Here is a 27,207-nt window from a genome sequence, read left to right on the forward strand (position 1 = left end):
TGGTAAACACAACTGGCAAGCACTTTACAGACCCTGTAAGGAACTAGTAAATGATACCATGGGCAGGGATAGTAAAGGGGCCACCAGGACTGCAGCACTGATTATGCCACTATGTGACCAGAGTAAAAGCAAAGCTTGCAGAGCTGCTATGTCAACCTCTACAAGCAGCTTGTCTGCTTGAGTTCAACTCTGCCCACACCAGGTGCAGGCATAGCCAATTCACTGCCATAGCACAGGTCATTCACTCCTAAAGCAGGCCACCTATAGCCCAAAAGGCAGGGTGCACTGTGTTATGAGTGTGGAGATATATGTGCAAGCATATATGGTCCTCTGATAGCATTTCAAACTTAATGCTACCCCAAGAGACCTGTGGTCCATAAGATGACATGGACTAGCACCCGGGCAGATACCAGATGTTTATCTCCATGATGGCCTGGCTGAATTCCCCCATGTTTGGTTTCAAACTCTGTGCCTTTTAACCCTGGACATGATTCTTGTGCCCAGGTTTGCCTAGCATGTACCCAGGTGGCGTTCTCAGAGGATGCCCACCGAGATACCAGCTTTTTCTACCTTTGCGCTCTTCCCCGAGTGTTTGCTGCCAAGACAATAGCCTGCCCTCTTGCTGGTCGTGCTTGCCTGTCCACAGGACAGAGACAAAGAACCTGGGCAGCATATGAGGTCACACCTCCTTCCTCCAAGGGTGACTAATGTTAACAGTAACCAAGGCAGTGAGTCTCAAAGGCTTTCACTGCCCCTGATACAACATCTCTTGTCCCCCACTCGAGGACAAAGCCCTTCCTGCCGTGTCCAAGCCAACAGGCGGGAAACTTAGGCATTCAGGAGGCATACACCCCCAAAAGGCTAGCCACACCTCTAGCATGGGCTAGGAGGTCTATATTGCCAATAAAGAGTGCTGCCATTTTGAAAGATCTTTTAAGAGAGCATTCTGGGTAGCATAGTGATGTACAGCCCAGGATGTTGTCACTACAGTGGTAGGCTAGCCGTGGGCACCAGCAACCCATTGGCCTCTGTCCCCTCCTCCCTTAACGCTCCCTAAACCAGGATTTAAGGGGGCTCCCCGGCACCAGAACCTCAGTTCTGACTTTGAATCCGAGAAGAGATACTGAGAAGACGCAGTCACCGACAACAGAATTTTGGACTCCGCCGCAGTGCAGAGATAGGGCACTTAAGTGCCCTGAGGAGACCATATACCGGAACTGCATGTCGATGTGTGCCCGTGGCAAAACTCGTTGCTGCCAGCAAGGGTAAATCCAGTGGATGTCAGAAACTGAAACAGACTCCCCAGACTGGTGGAATCAGTCACCTGCAACCTGTAGAATAATCATCATGCTGTGGCACAAGAAGTGCAACCCGCTGGGCCCCTCTTGAGTGAGCCCAAAGAAAGTCAGTGACCTGCACTCCAGGAGTTATAGTGAGGCTCACACCAAGGTTTGAGCCACTACCCCACTTCTGTCGACCTCCAGCCTACGAAGTACCAGTGGATTACTTTTGCCGCTGCCAAGGCTTGTTGATCACCAGCCTGATAATGGACCCTGTCTTCATCTTCTCCATCTCCAGAGCCACCCTCAGCAATAGTGACCAACGTCGGCAACAACCCCACTGCTGAGATTCTGCATCCTGAAGGAGGTGACAAACCATCTTTGGCACGACCTGCCTGTAATCGACAATGCAAGGCCACCTCTGCACCCAGAGCCACTGGACGTGGTGGTGAAGTTCCCGCTGTTGAATCCAGGTCCTGGGACCCCCAAAGACCTCTACGCCCGAGAGTGGAGTGTACAACCACCCAACAGTGTTTTCGTCAAGTGCTGTATTTTGAAAGCACCCGTGGATCTGTTCAGTACTCCGGACAGCCAGGGGCACCTCTGCACCCAAGTCACTCGAGTTTTGCTGAAATGCACTGTCTGGTGAATCCTGACCTGAGATCAGGTCCCAGTGCCAGGACCAAAGGACCCCGCTGAACCTGACCTGCAAGGTACCCTTTGCCAAGGTGCCATCCCAAAACCTCAGGCCCCATTCAGCACCAAGGACAACCAGCTCCACTCTACATCCTGGCCCTACAAGCCAAGTAAAATTGATGTGACTGTTGTTGTTTGGTCTGAGTGCCTGCAAGACCTTAACCCTAGTTGGGTTCCATGGAACTCACCCCACAAGTGCGCGATTGCATACTGTGCTTTCTGTCGTTGACCGCAGTGATAGTTTGCCAGCTCTGCAAAGTACTGATTTAAATTATTAAAATCGCCTGAATTTGCCTGAAGTGCACTGAGGCCCTACCACCTAGGTTCCCAGTGCCAGTGTTCTTTCTCCCTAAACTGTACAATTGTTTCCCCAATTAGCAAATACTTTATCACCCTCTCTAAGTCCGTAGCAAATGGTACCCAGGGCCTGAGATGCTAAAGTGGGTCCCAAAGGCTGCAACACGAATTGTGCCACCCTCATGGACACCTCACCAAGCACATGACAGACTGCCATTGCAGATTGCATGTCAGCGCAGACAAAAGTGAAAACACAACATGGCACACAGCCTGTCAATATATCTAAGTCACCCCTACAGCAGGCCTTACAACCATAAGGCAGGGTGCATTATATTACATGCGAAGGCATAACTCTAAGAACAGATATGCCCCTCCTTTGTCTTTGTCAATTCTCAGACATAATAAGTGGCCAGGGAAGTAATTTTAAATGCATGTGCTGGACACTGGTCAGTACGAGTTCCCCAGCTACATGATGGCTTCACTGAAGATAGGGATGTTTGGTTTCAAGCATGTCATATTGGTGAACCCACACGGATGCCAGTGTTGGATGTACCAATACGTGCATCCTGAGGGCGCCTTAGTGATGCCCCCTGAAAACCTAACAACCTCTGGTGTGCTTGCTGCCTGGTTTCTGCTAGCCTGTCACCCAAGACATGGTTCTGATCCCCTAGGGTGAGAACCATCTGCTCTCCGGAGGCCCAGAACAAAAGCCTGTCCGGGAAGAGGGCGTAACACCCCCTCCCACAGGATGACTTGCTGATTAACCTTCCTAAGGCAGCAAGCCTCAAAGGGCTGCCATCTTTGAAATGCAAATCTAGCTCCCCTCACAGGAGAGGAAGCCACCCTCTTGTTCAGAGCCTACTTGGCACTTGGACAGGCGGGAAATTTAACTAGTGAGGTAGGCGTTCCACCTCCAGGCTAGTATCACCCTTAAGGTGGGATACTGAGAGGTGAACACTAAGGCCCTCATTACAACCCTGGTGGTCGGTGTTAAAGTGGCGATCACGACCATGGCCGAAACCGCCAACGCAGACAGCCACTTTAGCACTCCGACTGCCACGGCGGTAGCAAAAAACACTGCGGCGGTCACCGCCAACAGACAGGCGGAAGACAATGTACTGCCCACCGTATTACAACGCACCAATCCGCCGGCTTTTCCGGGGCGGTACCAAAGCCATCAAAAACACGGCGGAAACTGAACAACGAAGGGGAACTGCTCCGCTCTCGACACTCCACGAAGAACCAATGCGCCATGTAGCCCAAATTGCAGATCCTACCCATGTTGGTGTACCTACTAATACACCACAAAGTAGAAAGAAGGCGGCGGCGACAACAGTGAGTATTACACCTAGCACACAGGGGAGGGGAGGAGGAAAAAGTGTGTGACAGACACACACACGGCATGCAACACCCCCACCCACAACAACATACACACACACGTATCCAACAACATCATAGATACACCCCGTCACCCCCTGGAAGAACGCAAGGACAAAAGGAAATGAGTTTAACTAGTGCTATAGTGGAACAATCAGATATACAGATATATCAAGAGAAAAGCAAATAATCAGTATACACAAATATTTACATCAAGTACACAAGTCTGTACACTGTCCCTTGTAAATGTCCGTGGACCAGTGGTCCCAAAAAGTCTGGGCGAAGCCCACACATGACACCTGCCTCAAAACGGAGAGAACACTGCACGGGGCATCAGGTCGAAAAAAAGAAACAGGCACCTCAGGGGAAAGGGGAGGCGGGCACCTCAGCCGGAAGATGGTACGGCGCCACTGCTCCTTGAGGGGGCTCCATGCCCACTGCCTGGTCCTGGGGAGCGTAAAGCCGCAGCCTCTCTAGTGGGTGGGTTGCCCACTGCTTGGTCCCGGGGATTGCAAAGCCACAGAATCTCAAGTCTCTCAAGTGGGTGCTTTGCCCACTGCGTGGGCCTGGGAGGCAAAGCCACAGTTTCTCAAGTGGGTGGGTTGCCCACTGCTTGGTCCTGGGGAGTGCAAGGCCTCAGTCTCTCTAGCGGGTGACACGTTCCACTGGTTCTGTAGGGGGCTTTGTGCCCAGAGTGCTTCATCCTGCCGAGGACTGGGTGAGTGGATGCATTTCTCCATTGGTTCTGGAGAGGGCTTTTTGTGCCCAGAGTGCTTCATCCTGCCAAGGACTGGGTGAGTGGATGCATTTCTCCACTGGTTCTGGAGGGGGCTTTGTGCGCAATGTGCTTCATCCTGCCAAGGACTGGGTGAGTGGATGCATTTCTCCACTGGTTCTGGAGGGGGCTTTGTGCCCAGTGTGCTTCACCCTGCCAAGGACTGGGTGAGCGGATGCATTTCTCCACTGGTTCAGGAGGGGGCTTTGTGCCCAGAGTGCTTCATCCTGCCAAGGACTGGGTGAGCGGATGCATTTCTCCACTGGTTCTGGAAGGGGCTTTGTGCCCAGAGTTCTTCATCTTGCCAAGGACTGGGTGAGTGGATGCATTTCTCCACTGGTTCTGGGGGGGCTTTGTGCCCAGTGATGCTGCACCTGGGGTGTGGCAGTTCACATCCTCTCACCTGGGTGTCTAAGCCATGCGATGTACCCGGAACAGGTAGCATGATACTCCATGGAGGCAAAGCCACACTCCATCCTGCGGCGACTCAGGCTGCCAATTGCTGGTTTGTGCCAGTGCTGGAGGTGGTGCCTCAAGTGGCCTGTCCAGGGTCCAGGACATCACCTGCAGACTCGAACGGGTGAGTGGTATCGGCTGTGCACGTGGCAGTGCAGATGGTGGTGCTGGTGCTGGCCATGGTGCAAGTGTCTGTTGTGGTGGAGGGAGACACCATACCGTCTCCGGCAGCCTCGTATGGCTGATCCTTGGGGGGGATGCTGCAGCCTGAGTTTGATGCAGCGGCGGTGCAGGTGGCGGTCGGAGCGGCAGTGGTGACTGTGGTGCAGGTCGCTGCCATCCCTGATGATATGGTGGTCACCAGCAGGCATTGTGCCCTGAGGTGACTTGCCCTTAGGCTTGTGGCCCTTCCCCACCTTGGCAGTTGCTGCAGGGACCTTGGCACTGTCCTCTCTGTGTTTGGGCGAGGCCTTGCTGGGTGGGTGGTGTGACTTTCCCCTGCTGGAAGCCAGGCCCTTTTTCACCTTTGCAGGTGGCGGAATAGGTTAGTCCTTCATATCTGTAGGTGGCACACTGGCTGCCCTGACGGGTCCCCCCTTTGATCCTCTGGGGCTTGCAAGTACCTCAGCGGATGCCGACTTGGTGGCTGAGGTGCTGGCCTGGGATCTTGACACTCTGGCCCGAGGGGAAGGACGGGGGTGGGGGGGTGAGGCATAGGGAAGAGGTCAATGTTTGCCAGGAAAAGCTTTTTAGACACACTGGGACGGTAAGATTGAGAGGGTTTGGGAGTGGAGGAAGAGGTAGTGGTTGTAGGAGGTGTACATCTGCTGAGTTTGGGTGAAGGTGCATGGGCTGGAGGCTGTTGTGATGTGGATGGCTGTTGAGTGGGTGTGTGCTTGTGTTTGTGTACTTTGGGAGGAGGGCTCACAGACACACTGGGAGAGGACACGGGACTTGCGAATGGTAGTGGGGGTGGTGATTGCACATGAACAATGTGTTGTGATGGGCATGCTGGTGATGGAGGCAGTGGCTGATGATGTAGTGCATGCAGGTGTGAGTGGAGATGAGACTGGGAGGGAGGTGAAGGACGTGGAGGAGGGGAACACAGTGGAGGAAGTGGATGTTGGTATTTGTGCATGGGTATGGTGCTTGTGTGAGTGCCTGTGGGATGTGTGGTGCTTATGTTTGACTGAGCCACTTTTGTGTGTTGGTGTGTGTGCATGCTGGTCTGATGATGTGCTTGGGATAGACTGAGGTAGAAGGGATTGGGTCTGGGTAGTGGAAGTTGGAGGCGGGAGGCTGGACACAGGGACAATGGCTGCCATCAGTGCTGAGGCCAGAGCCAGAAATGCTCTCTGTTGGGCCGCCACGCCAGATTGAATGCCCTCCAGGTATGCATTTGTTTGCTGCAAATGCCTCTCGACACCCTGGATGGCATTCAGAATGGTTGACTGCCCAACAGTGAGGGATCTCAGGAGGTCAAGAGCCTCCTCACTGAGGGCAGCAGGGCTGACTGGCGCAGGGCCTTAGGTGCCTGGGGTGAAGGAGATGCCCACCCTCCTGGGTGAGCGGGCATGGGAAACTCGCTGAGGGGCTGCTGGGAGGGCACTGCTGGTGGGGGGGGGGGTGGCAGCTGTACCTGTTGTTGGGGTGGGCACAGAGGTGTCCGCCACTGCCAGGGAGCTTCCATCAGAGGAGGAGTCGCTGTCGCTGGTATCCCCTCCTGTCCCTGTCGTGGAGCTCCCCTCGCCCTCCATCCCACTGGTGCCTTCACCCTCCGTGGATTCACCCTCCTGGGCCATGTGGGATACAGCTCCCTCCGTCGCTGGTGCCTCTGCTCCTCCGCCAGATGATGCTAATGCACACATGGACAGGGTGACAAAACAAGAAAGGGGAGGGGAAGATGAGGACACACATGGTCAATGCCAGCAACACCGCTACCGTTGGCGGACACAACACACAGGGAGCAGCCCTATGCATTAGGCCATGCACTACCAGTTACTAAGAAAGTCACAATCCCATGGGGTACAATGCCTAACACCATTAGCTGCACACCTGAAACCCACAGGACCCTGCCCAGTAGTAGATGCCCACTAACACTATTGGGGTTGGAGTGCTTCAGAGTCTGCCCAACAAGGGACCTACAATTCCTTGTTCGTCCTGGCCTAAGGGCACCCACAGCCCACATCCCCCACCCAGATACTTCCTTTATGACACTGTACTCGCCCCCTTGTGGCTGCTGTGATGCCCTCAAGTGCCCATCCAACTCCGTATAGGCCACCGCCAGGAAGCGGAACATCAGGAGGTCATGCTGCGACGGGCACCCCTTCCATGTTGGGAGGCCAGCCCCAGCTGAGCCTCCTCCGTCTTCTTGCTCCAGCGGCGCAAGTCCTCCCATCTCTTGCAGCAGTAAGTGCTCCGTCTATGATAGACCCCCAGGGTCCGCACTTCCTTGGTGATGGCACGCCAAATACCCTTCTTCTGGTGGGAGCTGACCTAGAGGAAAGGTACAGGAGGAAAGGAAATTACTCACCCCTCCAGACCGTCAGACTCATTGCCCACCAGTTCCCAACTATGCCCTGACGCACATACACTGACCATCCTCACATGCAGCCCTAGCCCCCCCAACATGTGTCTTCCATCCACACCACTCCAAACAGGCATTGCCCACGCATCATGCTCACAGTGTACTGACCTGTTTGTCTGGAGGACCGTAGAGTAGCATGTACTGGGGAAGGACCCCATCCACCAGTTTGTCCAATTCCTCCGCAGTGAAGGCAGGGGCCCTTTCCCCAGACACTCGAGCCATTGTCGCTTCCAGACTCAGGTCACAGCAGCACTTGCCGTGTAGGTCCTCTCCTGTTGAAGGTCAGGTATCAAGTGAGTGAACAGATAGAAAATGGCAGTCACGTCTTCGGTGGTGCGTACCGTCACCGCCGGCGTACATGGCCATTGGCTCCTGGAACCCATAGGGCCCAATGATAATCAATGCTGAGCTACGCTGTGGTCTTCGACTGCCTACCGCGACGCAGCACAACACCAGCGCAGTTACCTCATTTCCCCTTGTCCCTCCTCACAAGTCAGGCAGCCGCCATTTCAGGGGGGCACATGGTATGGCACCTAACTGCATAACAGCACATTTTGGCACATATACGGACTAACTACGTCACACACGGATTTACTAACATTACTGCAGACACACTTGTGCAACCTGTGTGGTAAATGGCCCTCTGCTCACAGTTCTCCTCCATAGGCTGCAACCGCTGGGGCAGATGATGAGATGGCGGCATCCTCTGTTGTACAGACCCCTGGTGGACCTGTCGACAATGGAAGACAGACACTTCATAATCACCTACAAACTTGATCGTGCCACAATCCAAGACCTGTGTGCCCAATTGGAGCCAGACCTGATGTCATCTATCTCCCATCCCACAGGAATCCCCCCTCTAGTGCAGGTCCTGTCAGTGCTCCATTTCCTGGCAAGTGGCTCCTTTCAAACAGTGGCCATGGCATCAGGGATGTCACAGCCAATGTTTTCTAGCGTGTTGACCAGGGTATTGTCTGCCCTGCTGAAACACATGCCATCTACATCGTGTTCCCCCAGGTGGAGGATTTGCCCACAGTGAAGGCTGACTTTTATGCCCTGGGACATATCCCCAGCATCATTGGTGCCAATGATGGTACACATGTGGCATTTGTGCCCCCCCCCCCCCCCCCTGCAGAAATGAACAAGTGTACAGAAATAGAAAAAGCTACTATTCGATGAAAGTTCAAATGGTGTGTTTGACGGACCAGTACATCTTCCATGTGAATGCCAAGTATCCTGGCTCTGTGCATGATGCCTACATTTTGAGGAATAGCAGTATCCCTTATGTGATGGGCCAACTCCAGAGGCACCAGGTGTGGCTAATAGGTGAGCCCAAGGTCCCCACAAAGTCTGAGTAGGTGTCCGGGTATCGGGTTGTCCCTAAGGGTTAGTGTGTGTCTAACAGATATCCATCGACATTTGCAGGTGACTCTGGTTACCCCAACCTCTCATGGCTACTGACCCCAGTGAGGAATGCCAGGACAAGGGCAGAGGACCGCTACAATGAGGCACATGGGTGAACTAGGTGTATTATTGAGAGGACGTTCGGCCTCCTGAAGGCCAGATTCCAGTGCCTCCATCTAACAGGTGGCTCCCTATACTACTCACCGAATAAGATGTGCCAGATAATCGTGGCATGCTACATGTTGCACAACCTGGCATTGAGACGCCAGGTGCCTTTTCTGCAGGAGGATGAACTGGAGATGGTCCTGTGGCAGCGGTGGAGTCCGTAGACAGTAAGGAAGAGGAGGCAGAGGAAGAAGATATTGACAACTGAACGAACATCATCATGCAGTACTTCCAGTGACACACAGGTAAGAGACTAACTCCTCCTCACATTTCAGAATACTGTAGGACATTGTACAAGTCAGCCTCTTAACCTCTGTATATGGACACTGACTGTTCCCTTTGGATTTCCTTTTTGCAGATCTGAGTGCCCCATTCTGCCTTCTGCTACATGCACTGCTGGCCAACAACTGTCATACATTGGTATGAGTAAATGAACATTTACATTGCTATTTGTTACTAATGTTGTAATTATACATTTGTAAAAGATCAGACTGACTCCAGATTGGTTTGTGCTTAAAGGGTGTTTATTTAGGGGCTAATGAGTATAGGGGTATGTGCAAGGGGCTGGGGTGATGGTGGAGGAAGGTTTATCATAGAGTCCAGTCTCTTGGTATCACAGGTGCAATGTCCAATGGGGCATAGGAAGGGGAGTAATGGCACTTCAAGGTGGACAGGGTGGCAGAGTGGGACACAAGGGTGACAATCAGGAGAGTCTTATTTCCTGGCAGGGGTCCTGGCAATGTTCTCTGTCTTCTGCCTGGATTGCGGGGACCGTTTACGGGGTGGTTCTCCTTCTGCAGGGGGTGGGGTGCTGGTGGCCTGTTGGTCCTGTGGCAGGGCCTCCTGTCCACTGGCGCTGGCGGAGGTGGAAGGCTGTTCCTCAATTTGGCTAGTGTCAGGGGCCCTTTGTTGTGCCACTGCCTCCCTCATGGTCTTGCCAATGTCAGCCAGCACCCCTGCTATGGTGACCACGATGGTGTATATGTTGGTGTGGTCCTCCCTGATCCCCATGTAGTGTCCCTCCTGCAGCCGCTGGGTCTCCTGAAACTTGGCCAGTACCGTGCCCATGGTCTCCTGGGGAATGGTGGTATGCTCCCATGATGTTGGTCAGTGCCTCATGGAGGGTCGGTTACCTGGGCCTGTCCTCCCCCTGTCGCACAGCAGTCATCCCAGTTTCCCTGTTGTCCTGTGCCTCTGTCCCCTGAACCGTGTGCCCACTGCCACTGACCCCAGGTCCCTGATCGTCCTTTGTTAGTTGGTTTTCCTTGGGTTCCTGTAGTGGTGGAAACACTGTTGAGTGATGTGTCCTGGGGACAGTGGCATGGGCCCGCTGGGTGGGTGCTGTGCCGGTGTTTCCTGAGGGGGGAGGTTCTGTGGTGGTTTGGTACTGTGGCAGGGAAACCGACTGTCCAGAGGTCCCAGATGGGCCAGGCTGGTCATCATGATCCAGGCGTGCAGAGCTGCTGTCATCACTGTGGGCCTCTTGTGTGGGGAGACTGGATATGGCTGGCACCTCCTGTACGGTTACGTTGGGTAGGTGTCCTGTTGGGATGTAAATGCATTGTTATTGTATCTGTGTGTGCTAGCTTGTGCAATGGGAGTGTTTCCCTGTATTAATATGCTTGCACTTTTGCCTTGGGCCTTGTGTGAGTGGTGATTTTGTTGCCTGGGTGAGTCTCTCTATTGGGCATGCTGTGGTGATGGGTGTCCATGCAGGTCTGTGATGGGTGTCCATGCATTGTTGTTGCATGCAGGGCTTGGTTATGGGAGTGGTGGATTGTGAAGGTAGGGTGTGTGGGAGGTGGTGGAGTGATGGGAGTGGGGGTGAGGGTGAGAGTATGTGATGGCATGCAGGTAGGCGGGGGTGAAATGAGTGAAGATTTGACTTACCAGAGTCATTGCCTCCTGCTACTCCTGCGAGGCCCTCAGGATGCATGATCGCCAAGACTTGCTCCTCCATGTTGTTAGTTGTGGGGGAGGAGGTGGGTGTCCACCTCCAGTCCTCTGTACGGCTACCTGGTGTCTTGATACCACGGAATGTACCTTCCCCCGTAGGTCGTTTAACCTCTTCCTGATGTCATCCCTTGTTCTTGGATGCTGTCCCGCTGCGTTGACCCTGTCCACTATTCTCTGCCATAGCTCCATCTTCCTAGCAATGAAGGTCTGCTGCACCAGTGATCCGAATAGCTGTGGCTCTACCCGGATGATTTCGTCCACCATGACCCTGAGCTCCTCCTCAGAAAACCTGGGATGTCTTTGAGGTGCCGTGATGTGTGAGGTGATGTGTGATGTGATATGTGGGGTGATGGGTTGGGGTGTGTGCTTTGAGGTGCGTGGATGGTGTATGTGTGATGGTGTTCTGTGCCTCTGGATGATGGTGTGGTCTTTGCTTTTCTCTCTCTCTGCTTCTTCAGAATTGTTTGCTGTAATGGGTTGTGGGTAATGTAGGTGTTTTTTTATAGTGGTGTGAGTGTGTGGGTGTGGTGTCAGGTGTGTGTATTTTGAATTCTCCAATGTGGTTGTGTTTTGTAAGTGTGTGTCTGTGTATTTTGAGCACAGTGGTGTACCGCCAATGGTTTATCGTGGTTGAAAGACCGCCATGTTGATTCGTGGGTCGTGATACTGTGGGCGTATTCCTGTTGGCGTGACGGTGTGGGTTTTGCTATCGCCAGTTTATCACTGACCTTTGGTGTGGCGGAGTTGTGTGGGTGCCTGTATAGAAGCGGATTTCTCAGTGTGGTTCATAATACCCGTAGCGGATTTCCGCCGCAGTCACGGTATGTTGGTGGCCGTCGGCACGGTGGTAAGCGGGATTTACCGCCAGGGTTGTAATGAGGGCCTAAATGTCAGAGGTAGCCATCTTTGTGTTAGCATACCTAGAAATTCTGGGACAGGGTTATGCCCACTTCTACGGTTGTAGCGACCCCAAGGGTCAGTAGGCCAATGGCTACTACCCTTTATACCCCTAATGCCCCTAAATTCAGTATTAGGGGAGCCCCAGAGAATCAGATCCTGATGACCTAAAAAAACCAAGGACACCGAAGAGCTGCAATAGCAGAAGAGGATAAAAGAAGCAGCTGACCTGGTACCAACCCCAGCAGCCTGTCTGCATCTCTCATCGAAATCTGCACCAAAGTCGACTCATTCTGCAGCTGTGACTCCAGAAACCTTGGAGGACTGCCTGCCTTCAACAAAGACTCAAGACCTCCCGTGAACAGCAGACCTGTTCTCCAGCAAACTCCAAAAGAAGGGACATTGAAGCCTCTGGAACCTCCAAAACCCGACACCTAAAATCACCATTGCACCCGCTGTCTCCGACCTGAGTTGAAGTAGACCACCGGTGCCAACAAGGTTCCCCAGCCCTACAGAGTCCATCATGGTTTCACCTCTACTGGACTCCCCAATGTTGCCTGCAGCCTGTGCACGCAGCCCCCTCTACCATGTCTGCTCCAGTGAAGAAAACCCAACACCTAAGGACACCGCTGCACCTGTCGCCCCTCAACCTTGAAGAAGAGGACCAAATGTGCCTACTTGTGCCCGATGATCGTGAGGCCTGAGTCCCACTGTTGGTTCAACCCAACTGGCCTCCTGCCCAGAGCCTGCAGCCTCTTATCGCAGTGACCAATCTCAGTTGGAACGCATTGGGCACCAAACACTGTTTTGCACTCTGCACCTGACCAACTTGGTGCTGCTGAGGGTGTACTACTGGTGCTGCCTTGGACCTTGCCCACTACTCACCTGAACTCCTGGAGATTGGTCTTGTAAGTCCACCTGTCTGAAGAATTTGTTTTTCCTCCCATAGGATAACATTGCATAACTCAGAAAGTGCACTGTGTCCACTTTTTAAAGTGAAAAGAATTCCTATTTGGAAACGTACTTACTTGAACAATTTTTCTCTGATGCCTAAACATATATAAATTGGTGTGGATCTCCTTTTGAGTTGTGTGTCTTATTTATTGACTGTTGTGTGTATTTGTATATGTTTTGCACTCCTCTGTGTTAAGCCCAAGGCTGCTCAACCACACTACCCCCTCATAGAGCACTTTGGGATTGCATAGAATGTCCTGACCACTCACTGGGGAACCCCTGGATGCTTTCAGTTTCTCACATAGCAGTACTGTGTCACCTCTCTGATGTGCTCTGCTGGGTACCACTATACCAGGCACTGGTACTGCAGTACCCACGGCATAGAGTGTGCACTGTTTTTAGTAGATATGTTTTAATACTCCGTGGTGTATTTAACTGCCTGCAAACAGTTGGTGTAGAGGAAACACTCTCCAAAGAGTAAACACTGTTTACAATACCCACTTTACTACTGATATCAACTTAATTTCTCAGTGTAGGTTTGGTGACTGTGGGGGATTTGGTACAGATAAGAGCTGTCTGGACTATGGCATTAATTTTGGAGCAGACGTTGAGTATCCTCAGTAACTTGGCTGTTTCTGAACAGTTGTATACATATTGAACACCATGTGTAATGAGGGTTTTCCATATTTGTGTGATTGATTATTAATGTGAACTAGGCTTCCAGTGAAGTCTGTGGTCTAGGGTCAATGTTGCACATAACACATACTTGCTGCACATACAGGAGTTGTATCTGTGTTGGCATTAATGATGCTTTAGAATATTCTGAGCTATGTTGTACTTACTTTCAGACCACTGAGACCAAGTTAGCTTATAGAGTAGTGTGTACATAAGAAGCTTGGATGATGTCATCAGTGATGTCATCAATGATGTTGCTTGAGATGTAATAAAGGATGTCACAGAAAATGTCATGATTGATGTAACATGTGAGATCATAGGCAGTGCACGGTGGGGTAAGTTATAGTTAGCACAGCTGCTAACGATAAGTTGTGTATTTCTGTGGTTTTTTTTTTTACTTCAAAACGTTAGTGTTGTCACTGACATTCCCTTTACTATAACTGTAATGTTACTTTAACCTTTGTTTTTTTTAGTGAATGTTTATATGTCTGTATGTATGAAAACATACATATATAGGGAACTTATTTTTTTGGTTTGCTAATAACTTTTTATGCTGTTTGACAAATTTAAACAAAACTTCCCAAAAAACATAAATAAGGTTCCTCTACCTCAGCTCCTTCCTGGAAGGTTTTGGGGTGATCTGTCAAAAAAGGGCCATGAAAAAATGTTTAGGGGTTGGGGGCCAAATGCATTTTCCTCATGTAATTTCCCATATGGATTTCGAACAGTGCTACAGCCAAAACAACTGTACGGAGTTTCACCAAATTTGGCAGGAAGTTAGATTTTGATCCAGCAAATGTGCTTTTTATGATTTTGTGAAAATGTGTTCAGCTGGTTTTGAGAAATGTATAGATATTTCAAACTGTTGTACCCTTGCAGTACATGTTCAGAGTTCTGCCATTCCGCAAGCTCAAAGCATGCGATTTCATTGCCTGGCAGCAACATGAAGAGAATGCCATTTTAGGACTTGGGGGCTCGGTCCATGTGTCCTAAAAAAACAAAGAAAAATTAGAAAGAAGGGGCAGGGTAGGTGTATCCTGACTCCATGGCCATTGTATCAGAGTACCAGTGGGATAAATGAAGAAGTATTTATCTTTGTGGTGTCACTGTAGTGCTGCCTCACTCATAGTGGCCCTATGTATTTTCGCAGAGGTACTGCAGTATCGAGGCACCAGAAAAAAAGTGTTAAGGGGTAGGGATCTGTGGGGTTGTCTGTCTGTTGATTGCACACACAACACACACACCACCTAGGCACACAATGCCCCTGCACACGCAAAGACACACTTACACACACATACATGTGTGTTGGGGGAGGGGGTGGTGTGAGAACCCGTGGGGTTTTGGACGCAGGGCCTGGTTGCAGGCCAGGCCTTGCAGATAACCCCGCATTGTGAGTGGCCAAAGGAGACGGGAATAGTAATAGCTTACTACTTAAAAAATATTACATTAAAAAACCTTTGAAATTAATTGGGAAAAAAACACCATAGGTTGAATATGATATCTGGGCATGTTGTGGCTGGGGTGGCTAACATATCATTTGTTTGGTCTTCTGTGGATATTTGTTGATCTTCAAACATATCTGTCTGTTGTGTCATGGCTTCCTGTGTGCTCATAGAATAAGAATTATGGGGAGGAAGTGGGATAACGTAGTTCTGCTCGGATTGCATCCCAGTAATCTCCATTAGTCCTAATCGGTCTTGTTGTCCTTCTTCTATTTCTTTGCTCTCCCTCTGTCCGGTAATAGTTTTGGTTGTCTGTACTGGACAAGGTCATGATTATGAACCCATTTGTACTCGGCTATAGGGAAGTGCTTTAAATCATGTTAGTTAATGGGTACTAACGAAGTGCCCGCCGTAGAGGGTTGGTTCACCTTCCAGGGGATGGTCTGTGACAGGAAGGCTAAGACCAGGGCCTCTGGAATTATGCGCTTGGCCGGAGGCAGTGATTTCTCACTATTATGGATTTGCTGCATTTGCCATATAATCCATCATCAGCCACATAATCTGAAGATTTTAACAACAAAAAATTGTTTCTAGCTCAAACGGTTGAAAACATGCTAAACTGTGACAACACTTGTTGCTGCGTGATTGAAGGGCCTTTGCAAAGCTGGTTTGGCCATCCGTCTGTTGCTTATTGCTATATTTGGGGGTTACCAATGTCTCAAGGTTCAAATTGAAATGGGCAAAGCAAGCTGGCTCGTTCGTGCTCTTCCATTTCAGATCTTGCTGCCTGCAATTAAGGTGTCTAGGGGTTCTCTGGCTACTTTATCTCACCGTTCCATTAACACATAAGATCATAGAAAACGTCTGGTTTCATAAAACATTATTTGTTTTTGTGCTCATGTTTGTTCAGAAAGGCTCAGACATCCTTTTTAGAAAAGAATGTGTGATGAATGGTGAACGGTGTCCTTGAATGAGTTACACTGAACTCTGCAACTGAATCTGAAAATTGGATTTCAATATCTTTAATACCTAGCTCATTTCTCCCAAAAATATGTGTGGTTTAAAATTATATTTTTGTATTCGTGTATACTACACTGTGTTTGGTATCCACTATATTAATTTGTTGTTAAGACGCTCTCTATTATTTTATCTCAATACTTGCTTTTGTCTGCGGATAGAAGAGGCAGCCCCAATTTTCATTGATCATCTTGGTGAGGAAGTCGGAGAAAGCAGCGTGGACCCCGGCTCAGGTTAGTACTCTGATTATGTGAGTAAAGACAGCTTCTTAGCTAAGTGCACCTTTCTGGCCGCTGTAAATTTATAACCTCTCAGTTTGGCAGGTGCCATAATTTTGTTGCATTTATAGGAGCTGCATAATGGTGACCCATGTGAATTCAGAGATCACTACTGGCGGAGAACACAAATTATGGCATTCTCCAGTCTCAGAGGGGGTGTATGTAATGTCCTCCCCTGCCCTGACAGATAGAGTGAAGACTGCAGAGTGCCACAATCAGCCCCATAGTTTTACTCAAACTCTAGTTATGGAAATCCAACATTGCATCCTTATTTCTATCACACACGTTGCATTTGGACTATTGCCTATTCACAAACCACATTGTGTAGTACATTCCAGACCGGATTACGAGGCTGGAGGTCTCAAGACCACCAGCCTCAGCGTTGACAGCAGCCCTGGTTGTAATCAGCCAGGGCGGCGCTTACAACCTTGTCCTCCGCCAGCCTTTTCATGGTGATCTGACCGCCATGAAAAGGCTGGCAGAGAACAAGTGCAGGAGGCCACAGGGGGACCTCTGCACTGCCCAGGGGTCCTCCTGCTGTATCGACAGTTTGCATTTCAAGGGAGCTGGTGCACCCTGCATGCTTCAGCATTGCCACTGGCTTAATTATGAACAGAAGACAATGCTGCCACACATTTCCCACTGTGCTGATGGGTGGGAACCTTCAGCTTGGTGGGAAATTTGTAATAGGGCAAGTGTGGAGAACGCCACCTCGACGGCGGTCTCCTCACCATTGGTCTGGCGGTCAGGTTTTCAGACTGCCAAACTTGTAATCAGGCCTTCAGTGGTCTTACAATAGTGCTACAAAATACTATTCACAAACAAGCCGGGCTTCAACTCCACCTCTTCAATCTTTTATGTAGGGAGATCCTTAATCATGTGAGTTTGCTACTTAGTAGTAAACGGTAGAGGGACCAGGTGGAGTGGCTGGAAAAAGGGGCACACTTACTACTAAATGGGAGGGGTTTAACCCCTTCTGTGCCGCGGACGTAGTGGTTACGTCCTGCGGCACAGTGCTGCTGTGCCGAGGACGTAACCACTACGTCCTCGGCACACAGCCCAGAGGGAGCGCTCTCGCTCCCTCTGTGGGGTTCCCCCCCACCCCCCCAAGTCAGGGATGGAAGGGGAAGCCCTTCCCATCCCACCCCCGACCCCCCCCAACCCCCCCTGTGACGTCAGCGCGCGAGCGCGCGCTGATTAGTCACAGGGTCTCCCCCATCGCGCTGGAAGCAGAGCTTCCAGCGCGATTGAAAAAGAAATGCTTTTGCATTTCTTTTTCAATCCCATGGGGGAGGCCCCGAGAGGCTTCAAAGGGAAGGAAATGTATTTCCTTCCCTTTGAAGTCTCTCACAGGTTTCAAAAGCTGGATTGCTTGCAATCCGGCTTTTGAAGCCCCACTAGACACCAGGGATTTTTTTTTTTTCTTGAAATTGGCAAAAGGGAGCGACCCCTTGGGCAAGGGTCGCTCCCAGGGGGGCATTTTTTTAGGAAGGCCTTTTCTGCCCCCCCTGGGGGCAGATTGGCCTATTATTAGGCCGATCTGCCCCCAGGGGGGGCAGAAACCTCTAGGCACCAGGGACCATTTTTATTTTTTTTGTTTTTTTGTGATGAATTCTTTTTTTTTAGGTGGGGAGCGATCCCTTAGGCAAGGGTCGCTCCCCTACGGGGCAATATATATTTAGGCCATTTCTGCCCCCCTTGGGGGCAGATTGGCCTATTTTGATAAGGCCAATCTGCCCCCAAGGGGGGCAGAAACCATTAGACACCAGGGAGTTTGTTTTTGCGCGCGAATGTCACGCAACAAAGCGACCCCTTTGGCAAGGGTCGCTCCCAGGGGGGGCAATTTTTTGGGAAGGCCTTTTCTGCCCCCCCCTGGGGGCAGATCGGCCTATTATTAGGCCGATCTGCCCCCAGGGGGGGAAGAAACCTCTAGGCGCCAGGGCAAATTTTTTTTTGTGTTTTTGTTTTTTGTTCTTTTTTTTTTTTTAGAGATGGGGAGCGACCCATCAGGCAAGGGTCGCTCCCCTGGGGGGCAAATTGTATTTAGACCATTTCTGCCCCCCTGGGGGCAGATTGGCCGATTTTAGGTCAATCTGCCCCCAAGGGGGCAGAAACCACTAGGCACCGGGGATTTGTTTTTTGGCGCCAATGTCACGCAGGGGGAGCGACCCCGTAGGCAAGGGTCGCTCCCGGGGGGGGGGGTGGGGGGGCAAATTTATTTTAGGCCATTTCTGCCCCCCCGGGGGACAGATCGGCCTATTATTAGGCCGAACTGCCCCCGGGGGGGGGGCAGAACACTCTAGGCGCCAGGGCAATTTTTTTTTTTGTGTTTTTTTTTTTTTGTTGTTTCTTTTTTTAGAGATGGGGAGCGACCCATCAGGCAAGGGTCGCTCCCCTGGGGGGGCAAATTGTATTTAGACCATTTCTGCCCCCCTGGGGGCAGATTGGCCAATTTTGGGTCAATCTGCCCCCAAGGGGGCAGAAACCACAAGGCACCGGGGATTTGTTTTTTGGCGCCAATGTCACGCAGGGGGAGTGACCCCGTAGGCAAGGGTCGCTCCCGGGGGGGGGGGGTGGGGGTTGGGGGGGCAAATTTATTTTAGGCCATTTCTGCCCCCCCGGGGGACAGATCGGCCTATTTTTATGCCGAACTGCCCCCGGGGGGGGGGCAGAACACTCTAGGCGCCAGGGCAATTTTTTTTTTGTGTTTTTTTTTTTTGTTGTTTCTTTTTTTAGAGATGGGGAGCGACCCATCAGGCAAGGGTCGCTCCCCTGGGGGGGCAAATTGTATTTAGACCATTTCTGCCCCCCTGGGGGCAGATTCGCCAATTTTAGGTCAATCTGCCCCCTAGGGGGCAGAAACCACTAGGCACCGGGGATTTGTTTTTTGGCGCCAATGTCACGCAGGGGGAGCGACCCCGTAGGCAAGGGTCGCTCCCGGGGGGGGGATTGGGGTTGGGGGGGCAAATTTATTTTAGGCCATTTCTGCCCCCCCGGGGGACAGATCGGCCTATTATTAGGCCGAACTGCCCCCGGGGGGGGGGCAGAACACTCTAGGCACCAGGGCAATTTTTTTTTTGTGTGTTTTTTTTTTTGTTGTTTCTTTTTTTAGAGATGGGGAGCGACCCATCAGGCAAGGGTCGCTCCCCTGGGGGGGCAAATTGTATTTAGACAATTTCTGCCCCCATGGGGGCAGATTGGCAAATTTTAGGTCAATCTGCCCCCAAGGGGGCAGAAACCACTAGGCACCGGGGATTTGTTTTTTGGCGCCAATGTCACGCAGGGGGAGCGACCCCGTAGGCAAGGGTCGCTCCCGGGGGGGTGGTGGGGGTTGGGGGGCAAATTTATTTTAGGCCATTTCTGCCCCCCCGGGGGACAGATCGGCCTATTATTAGGCCGAACTGCCCCCGGGGGGGGGGGGGGGCAGAAACCTCTAGGCGCCAGGGGAATTTTTCTTTTTTTTCTTTGTCTTTTTTTTTAGAGATGGGGAGCGACCCATCAGGCAAAAGTCGCTCCCCTGGGGGACAAATTGTATTTAGGCCATTTCTGCCCCCCTTGGGGGCAGATTGGCTGAGTTTAGGTCAACCTGCCCCCAAGGGGGCAGAAACCACTAGGCACTGGGGATTTGTTTTTTGGTGCCAATGTCACGCAGGGGGAGCGACCCCGTAGGCAAGGGTCGCTCCCGGGGGGGTGGTGGGGGTTGGGGGGCAAATTTATTTTAGGCCATTTCTGCCCCCCCGGGGGACAGATCGGCCTATTATTAGGCCGAACTGCCCCCGGGGGGGGGGGCAGAAACCTCTAGGCGCCAGGGGAATTTTTCTTTTTTTTCTTTGTCTTTTTTTTTTAGAGATGGGGAGCGACCCATCAGGCAAAAGTCGCTCCCCTGGGGGACAAATTGTATTTAGGCCATTTCTGCCCCCCTTGGGGGCAGATTGGCTGAGTTTAGGTCAACCTGCCCCCAAGGGGGCAGAAACCACTAGGCACCGGGGATTTGTTTTTTGGTGCCAATGTCACGCAGGGGGAGCAACCCCGTAGGCAAGGGTCGCTCCCGGCGGGGGGTGGGGGTTGGGGGGGCAAATTTATTTTAGGGCATTTCTGCCCCCCCCCCCCCCCCCCGGCTGAGCTACAGGCCAAACACCACAGGTAGGCACCTTGCAAAAAACACCTCTGTTTTCTGTGAAAAAATATGTTGTGTCCACGTTGTGTTTTGGGCCATTTCCTTTTGTGGGCGCTAGGCCTACCCACAGAAGTGATGTACCATTTTTATCGAGAGACTTAGGGGAACGCTGGGTGGCAGGAAATTTGTGGCTCCTCTCAGATTCCAGAACTTTCTGTCACCGAAATGAGAGGAAAAAGTGTTTTTTGGGGCAAATTTTGATGTTTGCAAAGGATTCTGGGTAACATAACCTGGTCAGAGCCCCGCAAGTCACCCCATCTTGGATTCCCCTGGGTTTCTAGTTTTCAAAAATGCACTGGTTTGCTAGGTTTCCTCAGGTGTCGGCTGAGCTACAGGCCAAAATCCACAGGTAGGCACTGCTTTTTATAAAAAAATGTGATGTGTCCACGTTGTGTTTTGGGCCCTTTCCTTTCGTGGGCGCTAGTCCTACCCACACAAGTGAGGTATCATTTTTATCGGGAGACTTGGGGGAACGCTGGGTAGAAGGAAATTTGTGGCTCCTCTCAGATTCCAGAACTTTCTGCCACAGAAATGTGAGTAACATGTGTATTTTTAGCCAAATTTTGAGGTTTGCAAAGGATTCTGGGTAACAGAACCTGGTCCGAGCCCCGCAAGTCACCCCTCCTTGGATTCCCCTAGGTCTCTAGTTTTCAGAAATGCACAGGTTTGGTAGGTTTCCCTAGGTGCCGGCTGAGCTAGAGGCCAAAATCTACAGGTAGTCACTTTGCTAAAAACAGCTCTGTTTTCTGTGATATGTCCACGTTGTGTTTTGGGGCATATCCTGTCGCGGGCGCTAGGCCTACCCACACAAGTGAGGTATCATTTTTATCGGGAGACTTGGGGGAACGCTGGGTAGAAGGAAATTTGTGGCTCCTCTCAGATTCCAGAACTTTCTGCCACAGAAATGTGAGTAACATGTGTATTTTTACCCAAATTTTGAGGTTTGCAAAGGATTCTGGGTAACAGAACCTGGTCCGAGCCCCGCAAGTCACCCCTCCTTGGATTCCCCTAGGTCTCTAGTTTTCAGAAATGCACAGGTTTGGTAGGTTTCCCTAGGTGCCGGCTGAGCTAGAGGCCAAAATCTACAGGTAGTCACTTTGCTAAAAACAGCTCTGTTTTCTGTGATATGTCCACGTTGTGTTTTGGGGCATATCCTGTCGCGGGCGCTAGGCCTACCCACACAAGTGAGGTATCATTTTTATCGGGAGACTTGGGGGAACGCTGGGTAGAAGGAAATTTGTGGCTCCTCTCAGATTCCAGAACTTTCTGCCACAGAAATGTGAGTAACATGTGTATTTTTACCCAAATTTTGAGGTTTGCAAAGGATTCTGGGTAACAGAACCTGGTCCGAGCCCCGCAAGTCACCCCTCCTTGGATTCCCCTAGGTCTCTAGTTTTCAGAAATGCACAGGTTTGGTAGGTTTCCGTAGGTGCCGGCTGAGCTAGAGGCCAAAATCTACAGGTAGGCACTTTGCAAAAAACACCTCTGTTTTTTTCCAAAATTTAGGATGTGTCCACGTTGCGCTTTGGGGTGTTTCCTGTCGCCGGCGCTAGGCCTACCCACGCAAGTGAGGTATCATTTTTATCGGGAGACTTGGGGGAACGCTGGGTGGAAGGAAATTTGTAGCTCCTCTCAGATTCCAGAACTTTCTGCCACAGAAATGTGAGGGACATGTGTTTTTTTAGCCAAATTTTGAGGTTTGCAAAGGATTCTGGGTAACAGAACCTGGTCCGAGCCACACAAGTCACCCCTCCTTGGATTCCCCTAGGTCTCTAGTTTTCAGAAATGTACAGGTTTGGTAGGTTTCCCTAGGTGCCGGCTGAGCTAGAGGCCAAAATCTACAGGTAGTCACTTTGCTAAAAACAGCTCTGTTTTCTGTGATATGTCCACGTTGTGTTTTGGGGCATATCCTGTCGCGGGCGCTAGGCCTACCCACACAAGTGAGGTATCATTTTTATCGGGAGACGTGGGGGAACGCTGGGTGGAAGGACATTTGTGGCTCCTCTCAGATTCCAGAACTTTCTGCCACAGAAATGTGAGGAACATGTGTTTTTTTAGCCAAATTTTGAGATTTGCAAAGGATTCTGGGTAACAGAACCTGGTCCGAGCCCCGCAAGTCACCCCTCCTTGGATTCCCCTAGGTCTCTAGTTTTCAGAAATGCACAGGTTTGGTAGGTTTCCCTAGGTGGCGGCTGAGCTAGAGGCCAAAATCTACAGGTAGTCACTTTGCTAAAAACAGCTCTGTTTTCTGTGATATGTCCACGTTGTGTTTTGGGGCATATCCTGTCGCGGGCGCTAGGCCTACCCACACAAGTGAGGTATCATTTTTATCGGGAGACGTGGGGGAACGCTGGGTGGAAGGAAATTTGTGGCTCCTCTCAGATTCCAGAACTTTCTGCCACAGAAATGTGAGGAACATGTGTTTTTTTAGCCAAATTTTGAGGTTTGCAAAGGATTCTGGGTAACAGAACCTGATCCGAGCCCCGCAAGTCACCCCTCCTTGGATTCCCCTAGGTCTCTAGTTTTCAGAAATGCACAGGTTTGGTAGGTTTCCCTAGGTGGCGGCTGAGCTAGAGGCCAAAATCTACAGGTAGTCACTTTGCTAAAAACAGCTCTGTTTTCTGTGATATGTCCACGTTGTGTTTTGGGGCATATCCTGTCGCGGGCGCTAGGCCTACCCACACAAGTGAGGTATCATTTTTATCGGGAGACGTGGGGGAACGCTGGGTGGAAGGAAATTTGTGGCTCCTCTCAGATTCCAGAACTTTCTGCCACAGAAATGTGAGGAACATGTGTTTTTTTAGCCAAATTTTGAGATTTGCAAAGGATTCTGGGTAACAGAACCTGGTCCGAGCCCCGCAAGTCACCCCTCCTTGGATTCCCCTAGGTCTCTAGTTTTCAGAAATGCACAGGTTTGGTAGGTTTCCCTAGGTGGCGGCTGAGCTAGAGGCCAAAATCTACAGGTAGTCACTTTGCTAAAAACAGCTCTGTTTTCTGTGATATGTCCACGTTGTGTTTTGGGGCATATCCTGTCGCGGGCGCTAGGCCTACCCACACAAGTGAGGTATCATTTTTATCGGGAGACATGGGGGAACGCTGGGTGGAAGGAAATTTGTGGCTCCTCTCAGATTCCAGAACTTTCTGCCACAGAAATGTGAGGAACATGTGTTTTTTTAGCCAAATTTTGAGGTTTGCAAAGGATTCTGGGTAACAGAACCTGGTCCGAGCCCCGCAAGTCACCCCTCCTTGGATTCCCCTAGGTCTCTAGTTTTCAGAAATGCACAGGTTTGGTAGGTTTCCCTAGGTGGCGGCTGAGCTAGAGGCCAAAATCTACAGGTAGTCACTTTGCTAAAAACAGCTCTGTTTTCTGTGATATGTCCACGTTGTGTTTTGGGGCATATCCTGTCGCGGGCGCTAGGCCTACCCACACAAGTGAGGTATCATTTTTATCGGGAGACGTGGGGGAACGCTGGGTGGAAGGAAATTTGTGGCTCCTCTCAGATTGCAGAACTTTCTGCCACAGAAATGTGAGGAACATGTGTTTTTTTAGCCAAATTTTGAGGTTTGCAAAGGATTCTGGGTAACAGAACCTGGTCCGAGCCCCGCAAGTCACCCCTCCTTGGATTCCCCTAGGTCTCTAGTTTTCAGAAATGCACAGGTTTGGTAGGTTTCCCTAGGTGGCGGCTGAGCTAGAGGCCAAAATCTACAGGTAGTCACTTTGCTAAAAACAGCTCTGTTTTCTGTGATATGTCCACGTTGTGTTTTGGGGCATATCCTGTCGCGGGCGCTAGGCCTACCCACACAAGTGAGGTATCATTTTTATCGGGAGACGTGGGGGAACGCTGGGTGGAAGGAAATTTGTGGCTCCTCTCAGATTGCAGAACTTTCTGCCACAGAAATGTGAGGAACATGTGTTTTTTTAGCCAAATTTTGAGATTTGCAAAGGATTCTGGGTAACAGAACCTGGTCCGAGCCCCGCAAGTCACCCCTCCTTGGATTCCCCTAGGTCTCTAGTTTTCAGAAATGCACAGGTTTGGTAGGTTTCCCTAGGTGGCGGCTGAGCTAGAGGCCAAAATCTACAGGTAGTCACTTTGCTAAAAACAGCTCTGTTTTCTGTGATATGTCCACGTTGTGTTTTGGGGCATATCCTGTCGCGGGCGCTAGGCCTACCCACACAAGTGAGGTATCATTTTTATCGGGAGACATGGGGGAACGCTGGGTGGAAGGAAATTTGTGGCTCCTCTCAGATTCCAGAACTTTCTGCCACAGAAATGTGAGGAACATGTGTTTTTTTAGCCAAATTTTGAGGTTTGCAAAGGATTCTGGGTAACAGAACCTGGTCCGAGCCCCGCGTGTCACCCCTCCTTGGATTCCCCTAGGTCTCTAGTTTTCAGAAATGCACAGGTTTGGTAGGTTTCCCTAGGTGGCGGCTGAGCTAGAGGCCAAAATCTACAGGTAGTCACTTTGCTAAAAACAGCTCTGTTTTCTGTGATATGTCCACGTTGTGTTTTGGGGCATATCCTGTCGCGGGCGCTAGGCCTACCCACACAAGTGAGGTATCATTTTTATCGGGAGACGTGGGGGAACGCTGGGTGGAAGGAAATTTGTGGCTCCTCTCAGATTCCAGAACTTTCTGCCACAGAAATGTGAGGAACATGTGTTTTTTTAGCGAAATTTTGAGGTTTGCAAAGGATTCTGGGTAACAGAACCTGGTCCGAGCCCCGCAAGTCACCCCTCCTTGGATTCCCCTAGGTCTCTAGTTTTCAGAAATGCACAGGTTTGGTAGGTTTCCCTAGGTGGCGGCTGAGCTAGAGGCCAAAATCTACAGGTAGTCACTTTGCTAAAAACAGCTCTGTTTTCTGTGATATGTCCACGTTGTGTTTTGGGGTATATCCTGTCGCGGGCGCAAGGCCTACCCACACAAGTGAGGTATCATTTTTATCGGGAGACGTGGGGGAACGCTGGGTGGAAGGAAATTTGTGGCTCCTCTCAGATTCCAGAACTTTCTGCCACAGAAATGTGAGGAACATGTGTTTTTTTAGCCAAATTTTGAGGTTTGCAAAGGATTCTGGGTAACAGAACCTGGTCCGAGCCACACAAGTCACCACTCCTTGGATTCCCCTAAGTCTCTAGTTTTCAGAAATGCACAGGTTTGGTAGGTTTCCCTAGGTGGCGGCTGAGCTAGAGGCCAAAATCTACAGGTAGTCACTTTGCTAAAAACAGCTCTGTTTTCTGTGATGTGTCCATGTTGTGTTTTGGGGCATATCCTGTCGCGGGTGCTAGGCCTACCCACACAAGTGAGGTACCATTTTTATCGGGAGACTTGGGGGAACATAGATTAGCAAAACAAGTACTATTGCCCCTTGTCTTTCTCTACATTTTTTCCTTCCAAATATAGGAGTGTGTGTAAAAAAGACATCTATTTGAGAAATTCCCTGTAATTCACGTGCTACTATGGTCACCCCGGAATTCAGAGATGTGCAAATAACCACTGCTCCTCAACACCTTATCTTGTGCCCTTTTTGGAAATGCAAAGGTTTTCTTGATAGCAATTTTTTACTCCTTATATTTCAGCAAATGAATTGCTGTATACCCGGTATAGAATGAAAACGCACTGCAGGGTGCAGCTCATTTATTGGCTCTGGGTTCCTCGGGTTCTTGATGAACCTACAAGCCCTATATATCCCCGCAACCAGAGGAGTCCAGCAGACGTAACGGTATATTGCTTTCGATAATCTGACATTGCAGGGAAAAGTTACAGAGTAAAACGTAGAGAAAAATTGATGGTTTTTTCACCTCAATTTCAATATTTTTCTTTTTCAGCTGTTATTTTCTGTAGGAAACCCTTGTAGGATCTACACAAATGACCCCTTGCTGAATTCAGAATTTTGTCTACTTTTCAGAAATGTTTAGGTTTCTGGGATCCAGCATTGGTTTCATGACCATTCCTGTCACTGACTGGAAGGAGGCTGAAAGCACAAAATATTGCACAAATGGGGTATGCCCCAGTAAAATGCCAAAATTGTGTTGAAAAATTGGGTTTTCTGATTCAAGTCTGCCTGTTCCTGAAAGCTGGGAAGCTGCTGAGTTTAGCACCGCAAACCCTTTGTTGATGCCATTTTCAGGGGAAAAACCACAAGCCTTCTTCTGCAGCCACTTTTTCCAATTTTTTGGAAAAAAACGAAATTTTCACTGTATTTTGGCCAATTTCTTGGCCTCCTTCAAGGGAACCCACAAAGTCTGGGTACCTCTAGAATCCCTAGGATGTTGGAAAAAAAGGACGCAAATTTGGCTTGGTTAGCTTATGTGGACAAAAAGTTATGAGGGCCTAAGCGCGAACTGCCCCAAATAGGCAAAAAAAGGCCCGGCACAGGAGGGGGAAAAGGCCTGGCAGCGAAGGGGTTAAGGAGGGACATGCACCCATCCACAGAAGAGTAAGGCCATTGCTTTTCACAAACTGCACTTTCAAAGTGTCTGCAGCTAAAAAGATACCCAAAGCTGTAGTAAATTACTCCAGCCCAGAGCTGGAGTAAGTCCAGCACCACACATCGCCAACTCTGGTACTGCAACACCTTCCTGTAGAAAATTGTGGATTTAGGGACTAAAAATAAAACCCTATAGGAAACAATCTTAAATTAAAAGTAGTTAAGAATATAAATACATACAATTTAATAGTAACAAAAATATTTTAAAATAACACATATTTATTTAATTATAAAATATTTTAACAACCGTTTTTGAATTTATATGTTAATGTAACATTAGTTTTGGTTA

General features: G+C 50.2%; 1 protein-coding gene across 2 annotated transcripts in view; it reads left to right on the forward strand.

Moving 5' to 3' along the window:
* LOC138258804 (zinc finger protein 514-like) overlaps positions 1 to 27,207 on the forward strand; it is a 141,727-nt gene that overhangs the window by 54,844 nt on the left and 59,676 nt on the right. For both annotated transcript variants that reach the window (XM_069206037.1, XM_069206038.1), the window contains exon 4: positions 16,140 to 16,211. In XM_069206037.1, the coding sequence (XP_069062138.1) occupies positions 16,140 to 16,211 (72 nt within the window). The remainder of the gene's footprint in view (positions 1 to 16,139; positions 16,212 to 27,207) is intronic.

This window comes from Pleurodeles waltl, chromosome 9 (assembly GCF_031143425.1).
Source record: "Pleurodeles waltl isolate 20211129_DDA chromosome 9, aPleWal1.hap1.20221129, whole genome shotgun sequence".
Classification (NCBI taxonomy): Eukaryota; Metazoa; Chordata; class Amphibia; order Caudata; family Salamandridae; genus Pleurodeles; species Pleurodeles waltl.